This window comes from Oratosquilla oratoria, chromosome 16 (genome assembly GCF_046742065.1).
Source record: "Oratosquilla oratoria isolate Oo_2021 chromosome 16, ASM4674206v1, whole genome shotgun sequence".
Taxonomy (NCBI): domain Eukaryota; kingdom Metazoa; phylum Arthropoda; class Malacostraca; order Stomatopoda; family Squillidae; genus Oratosquilla; species Oratosquilla oratoria.
Window position 1 is genome coordinate 37,762,401 of NC_134792.1, and position 7,500 is coordinate 37,769,900.

Genomic DNA, 7,500 nt, shown 5'->3' on the forward strand with positions numbered 1-7,500 from the left:
TCCAGACCAAGAGGAACTGCTTAACATTGTCATCAATTGTCATATAATGCCTATGCCAAAGAGATTCCAGAAATGAACAGAATGTGAAGTTCTTATTGATGACATAGAGAAATTAACAAAAGAGAAGTGAAGTCATTGTTGAGCCTTCCTTCAAGCAAAAGGGAATCGCAGAAATTAATCAATCTAGCGCAAATCACAACAGTAGTTTAATTGAAAATAAACACATCGAGGCCGCAAAACAGTTAAGACTAGACCCTAGCATTACTATAGGGAAAACTGAAAAAGCAGCTACTTACACACTCATGAAAACCCCCGAGTATTTGGATTAGGTAAATACCGTCCTCAGTGATAGATCAAAACAAGAAAATCACCAAGGACCCGACAGAAACACTAAAGAAAATAGTAAACCGACTAATAGAAGTGAACAACGTTGCCAGCAAAATAAAATTAGACGAACCGAAGAGTACGATATGGGTTGCTGATGCGGAACCGTTAAAAAACCTAACCTGGAAATATAAAGCCCATAATCTCGCAGATTCCTGCACAAATATTTAAACTTGATAAGAAACTGTGCACCATCCTGATCCACTATTCACCTACCATCTATAATATGCAATCAATATCCGACTTCCTCGATATTCTCAAGGCCGATCGTACAAAAGGAAGAATTGCTTCTCTCGGTGCTGAATGGTTATACACAAACATTTCCATAAATCGCACCAATCGAGCATATTACAAAAAAGTCCCGTTCATTTGCCTCCGCGGAAACAAGTACTGCCAAATTGATGGTATAGTAATTGGATCCCCTCTTGAAGTACTAATGGCAAAATTCTTCATGGGCTGTATAGCAGAGGAAGTATTCAGAAATACAGAAAAAAAATCTACTATCGATATATTTACGACATTTTTATGAAGACCAGGAACAGTAATGACGCTGAAAAACTTTGACTACAACTTCAAATAACCGTAACGTAGAGAAATTCAAGAAGGACCTGGATGGATTTCTCTGAACATGACTGGATCAACAAAAGCTGCCCCATTACCACCTCTGTCCGAGGGCCATATCATTATCGACCAACTCTCTCTGAGGAGGGCAGATGGATTCTACTAGTGACGACGTATCAGCGTAGCCACGGGCTGTATATCTACTGCATGAACTATAATCCACAGGAGCAATATTATAAGTTTAAATGTACCCAAGTGAACTGGGAAACCCTCCCCTCCACCTATTTTGGCGCGACGGCAATGAAGTTATCCCGTCGCCTTTCAATGAACACCTTACATCAGTAGACCCCAAAATTCATATAATAGAAAAACATGGCATAGTCCTAACAAGAAACATCCTAGAAGAAACAACCAAGAATTTGGAAATATGTACACAAGATAGACGCCTCCCATTCTTAGAAGCAATATGTATTAAATAGTTGAACCCAAACCTAAACACACAAGCAGAGGACCTCAAGGTCCTCCCATGCAAGCGACAAAACGCCACAAATCCAAGTATGGTACAAAACGGCACAAATGCAAGCATGCGACATTACATCAAAACCGGAAGCTGGAGAATCTCCCAATTATGCGACAGTTCGTCACTACCCAAGCTACCTAGTAACTTCTCGCAATTACCCGGTAACCTCCTCCAGTTACCCGATAAACTCCCTTAGTTACCTGGTAACTCCCCCTAGTTTTCCGATAACATTCCTCAGTGAAGGGCAAGTATGAAAAGAAACGTATAAAATTAAATGTCACCACAGAATTCATTGGAAACATTCTTATCCTAACCATAGAGAAATAATATCCCAAGCTAGACACCTGGCCTGTACTGGCCCTGTGCGTGTGCTGGCCCATCCTTTTATCCAGCTCTTTGCCAGTTTGACCAATAAAGCAAGAATTATAGTGTTTGCAGGGAATTCTGTAGACACATCCTGTCTTATTACAAGGGGAATTTTTATGAGGAGTTCTTTAATTGTGCTGTTCTTGAATATGACTTGAATGTTAAACTTCCTTAGGACACGAGGAAGTCTTACCAAGATTTCGTGAAGTGGGAGAACTAAAAGGTCCTTCTTACAGGAGTGATCTTTTTGGGTGGTGCTATAATAAGATTTCAAGGCCCTTTTCTGTGATCTATCTATAATATATTTTAGATATTCCAGACCTTATGCAACTTTAACTAGCATATTTGTTTCTTCATCTAAGAATTCCGGACTGCAAAATCTATTAGCTTTGAGAAATATCGAGGAAAAAACTGAAATCTTAGTATTAAGGTGATGAGCAGAATAAAAATGAACATATGAGAAAACATTGGTGGGTTTCCTAAAAACATCAAATCTAAAATGTCTGTCTCTCCTGTATACGGTATCATCAAAGAAGGACAATTTGTTATCTTCTTTTATCTCCATTTTAGATTTAACAGAAGGTTCTAAACCATTTAAGTCAATGATAAAATTATCCAAGTTAACATCAAAAAACCAAATACATAAAATATCATCAACATACCTATACCAGATAACGTTACGAGGGAGAATACAAGATAACAATTTCCTTTCAAAAAATTCCATGTACAAATTGCTCAATAATGGAGACATGGGGTTTCCCATTGTCATTTCAAATTTATCGAAATAAACACCAAATGTGAGGATGAAGGAACCTTTATTAGTGCGATGTTTCGCTTATTACAGCTTTTCAAGTACAAAGTCGTAATACACATGACTGAGATTAAATAAGAGGAACGGAGGAAACGTGGGGAGGAAGGAGGAAGGGAGGAAGGGAGGTAGGGATAGGGGTATGGGGGTGGTTTACTTAATACTAAGAAAGGTTAAGGAGAAGGTCCACCCTATCCTTAAACTTTCCTAGTATTCAGTGACCCCCCCCCCCAATAAACCCTCCCTACCTCTCTCCCTCCCTCCCTCCCTAACTCCCTAACTCCCTCCCTCTCCCCGTTCCTCCCGTCCCTCTTATTTAATCTCAGTCATGTGTATTACGACTATGTACTTGAACAGCTGTAACAAGCAAAACGTCGTTCTAATAAAGGCTCCTTCGTCCTCACATTTGGTGTTTATTTCGACAGATTTGTCGGCAACTGTCACTTCCATACATTTCAAATTTCTGAATATAAAATTCTTCGTTAAAAACAAACTTAGAATCCACCAGGCAAAACTTATGCAGATTAATAACAGTATCCATAGGGAGAACTATGCACACACACACGCACGCGCGTGCAGACACACACACACACACACGTGTGTGTGTGTGTGTGTGTGTGTGTGTGTGTGTGTGTGTGTGTGTGTGTGTGTGTGTGTGTGTGTGTGTGTGTGTGTGTGTGTGTGTGTGTGTGTGTGTGTGTGTGTGTGTGTGTGTGTGTGTGTGTGTGTGTACATGCATGTCTGTAAAGAATATGTATTCGAATGTTGGTATCAAGAATGAAAATAAAGAACTCAGCTATAACAAAGCTCATCACCTTTGAACTAACTTTTAGGAATAGTAAATGTGGCCGGTAGCTTTCAATATAAAACATGGGGCTTACGTCCTACGAGACACGATCGGAATCAACATGCTAGATGGTGTAAACAAACTATACATTGCTACGATATCCAAACAAACGCCTCACCCTCCTTTTGCAGGTACTTGTTGCTACCCTGGTGGCTGTGGCCGCTGCCGCCAAACTGCCCGAGGAAGCGGTCGTTCCTGCCGATGATGTCCCCGCTGCCCCTGTCCCCGATGTCGCCGCCGCCGCCCCAGTCGTCGCCGAAGTTGTTGAAAGAGGCCCTCCATTCGTTGCTATCCTGAGCGACACACGAGAGGTTCCCGTCGATGGCTCCTTCAGCATCGACTTTCAGGCTGAGAACGGAATCAGATTCTCTGAGTTAGCTACCGCTGGTGTCGCAGGACAAAGCAACTATGAAGGAATTTACAGGTGTGTGTGTGTGTGTGCGTGTGTGTGATTTCATTTCTTTTCGAACAGAGAGTACCTACATTATTGACCTAAGTTGCCTCGCGATAGCCAGAAAAATAATGAAAATCACTGCTATATATGAAATAGGTTGAGATGAATTTCAATATTCTTGCACACAAGGTTTGTTCATGCGCAGAGAAATAGAGTTTTTGAGTGACGAGATCCAAAATCACAAAACCATGTCCAAGAGTTAAGTGACATCATGTCGACTTGGGTGATATTTTTAACAAGTGTGAACTGATTCCTTACATATCAATAGATTAAGTTTAACTCTGGGAGAGAGATTGTTTCCATAAATGAATGAAACTGTCTATCATGAAAATCGTACTACCATATAAAGATCTAGCCCTCTTACCCCTCTTACTGCATTTTATGAATTTAGTTGTTTATTCTAGCCGCCACCAACTAGTGTAATTCAGTTAAGCTGAACGATCTCAAACATATTTCTTCCCTTTAGTTGCAATTATTTGGACTTTTGTTCTAGCTGTCGCTAGTCAATGTTATTCCGATAAGAGATACACTTCTCCAAAGTGAAAGGGTTGGTATATGAATTGGGTCTTTTGCTCCAGCTGCTGCTAGTACACTTTATTCACCTGAATGAAACTCCTTTCCACTGTGAAAGGGTTACTATATGATTTATTTACACTCTTAGACTTTTTGTAGCATTTCAGTCTTAACATGATCCTTACCGTCTCTTCCACAGCTACCCGGATGAGAATGGAAATTTGATTGAGATCAGATATGTGGCCAACGAGAATGGCTTCCAGGCCCAAGGTGATCACCTCCCTGTGGCGCCCGCAGCTCCTCCTCACGTGGCCGAGCTTTTGAGAATTGCCGAGGAGCAGCGAGCAGCTGGAATTACCTTCGAGTAAAATAAGCCTTAAACTACTCGTATACTGTATATGATAAGCCTGTAAGACTGTATTTTTGTGATATATAGCCATGTATTCAATAAACAAGTGCCATATGCCATTCTATTTGAGACCAACTGTAGAATACAAATAATTTTGATATTGGAAGGTAATGACTGTAAGCCTGAATATGTTTTAGAATACTACAGTACCGTAGACATATTTGGAAATAAATAACACAAATCAGTTTTTTTTTCGAGGAGATTGTTAACATTGTAGACTATTTTCTTCCATTTGTATCATATTTGAAGGTGTTGCTTAGCTACCACTGAGCACTATACTCAACTTAGAATAGCTTTTAGACATTATAGGGTTAACAAGGACAGTGGATGCTTCCAAGGCACAAAGTAGTTTTCAAAAGGGCAACAACGAAATGTACACCAGCAGTAGAGAAACTTTTAGGTCAGCTAACCTTGAACCGCATAATCACATTAACTGCTGGGTTTCCACCTAGTCTCAATAGTAACTCATTTCTGATCAGAATATGTAAACGTGTAAATCGAAATAAACAATTGTATATGGAGCATTTTGATAGTTTTAACCCTTGAAAAATGTCTTCGCAATTGAAAACATTTGTTCTGGCTGACTTAAGACAATTTCATTTGGCTCAAGTCATCTTTATTACCCAAAGGGTTAAAGGACTTGTTTACCAATGTTACCTAAAAGTAGATGCCAGATAGTCTACAAACAGTCAGTTATAACTCATCGGCTTTCAGAATTAAGCCCTTCGCTATCAAACGAATGGCAAGTGAAATAAATTAGCAGCAGTCAGAATAAAAGTAAACATGATACCTAGTACGAAAATTCTTTAAACCAGGCATTCAGGAAAGGTAAACAATTTACAAGTACAAATAAACTTTAGGAACTTCCTATATGTGACTAAACCAATGATGGAGGCCCATATGAGGTGATCCTGAGAGACGGACATCGGAGAAAATATTATCCCCGCTGATTGTCTTCAAATGTAATTACTATTCTCAAACCCAGACGAAGGTGCAACCGCGAGGATCTGACACTCGGTCTCCGGGCTTGCCCCAAAGATCTCTATCTGTTATAACTACCTTTCTTCCACATTTTTTCACACAAAGAGAACTGACATCTAGAGAGAGAGCTCCTCTTTTTTCCAGTCAGTGACAAAATAAAAAATCGCTCTAACACTGTACAGCTGATAACAGTACAACTCCTGTGTAATTGCTAACTGTTGGAGGGTTAATGGTTTTCAGTAAAAAAAAATCGAGATAAAGTAATCATAATTTTAATTTTCTATATCACTATCCTCGATTCTCCCTCCCTATTATTAGTTAACTAACTTGACCAAACCAGCTTTCTTGCAGAAGATTATGTCCACATCAATCCCCGACTATTAGCTAACTTAAAGTGACTAAGAGGGTCTAACGGTTCGTCGAACGCGGTTCGACAGACACGTGTTTAAAGCGATGTGTGAACGTGTGAATTTGGGGTTTAACCAACGTGTTCGACAACCAAATACCCCGTTCACACGTTCACACATCACTTTAAACACGTGTCTGTCGAACCGCGTTCGACGAACCGTGTAAACCCCCTCTAACTTGACTTCATGATGGACATTCACCCACCCCTCTTCACAGCTCTTACCATTGAGTAAACTAGCCTAGCTAAGATAGTTCAATATCCTCGACTTTTTCTATTATGTCCGATGAAAGAGTTATGAGATTCTATAACTTAGTATTACTTTCATTAACAATAATAGTATTTCTATTGCCAAATACATAACAGCAGGAGAAACAGACGAGAAGTTTTACAGTTTATCCATACTGAATTGCACCAAAGCAATAGTTTGTTGTGCTTGTCATTATAATCCTATGAATAAGTTTAGATTAAACATGTAGATTTCCTTACCTTTGTATTTTCTCAACATTACAAGAAGAAATATAGCGTTGAACATAGTCAGACTAAGTAAACTTTTGTAGACCGATTTAAGTCGTCTTGGAATAAGGTCCGTTCCGTAGTCCATTGGGTACCGTCTTTAATTCATGAGTAGATGGTCATAAGTTCGAGTCCTGGGAGCCGCTGCGGGCTTGCTGTGTTGATTCCCGATAGGCTGGGTCAGGCGCAAAAAAAAAAAAAAAAAAAAAAAAAAAAAAAAAAAAAAAAAAAAAAAAATCAAGACTGTGCCCTACCAGGGGTTTCTCACTTCCCACAGTATGGGAGTTGGATGATGGTGAATTTGAATGATGAAATGTGAATATAACACTCACAGTATATTTATGTTCACATTGACACCATGACTTTTGGTATCAGAATGAAGTAATTGATTTTTCAAGTATTCCACATGCACAATGCAAACTTTATTTAATCAACCGAGTGCCAAAGGGACACTTGATATATGTATAACCTATATAAAACACACATCTATTGAAATAGAGTAATGCATATCCAAATCTATTAATAAATGAAAAGTGTGATAAATAAACAAAGAGACAAAAACAGGTGAATAAATGAATAAACAAATATATTCATAGTAATTACTTAGACGAAAATAAGAAACGAAATAAAAAAAAAACAGCTAGAAAATTACTCATTGTTTGAACTACCTGATAAATGGTATTTTAGATAAGTTTTGCAAGATATTTTGTCACTAACAGCTGAATACAAACCATA

The 7,500-nt window shown here is 38.9% G+C and overlaps 1 protein-coding gene across 1 annotated transcript in view; it reads left to right on the plus strand.

The window, feature by feature from the left end:
* The window catches only part of LOC143033911 (cuticle protein AMP4-like), a 12,711-nt gene extending 7,328 nt beyond the window's left edge, over positions 1–5,383 (plus strand). The window contains exons 2-3 of the mRNA XM_076199549.1: positions 3,618–3,910; positions 4,653–5,383. Coding sequence (XP_076055664.1) covers positions 3,618–3,910; positions 4,653–4,821 — 462 coding nt within the window. The 3' untranslated portion in view covers positions 4,822–5,383. The remainder of the gene's footprint in view (positions 1–3,617; positions 3,911–4,652) is intronic.
* Positions 5,384–7,500: the final 2,117 nt, after the last annotated feature.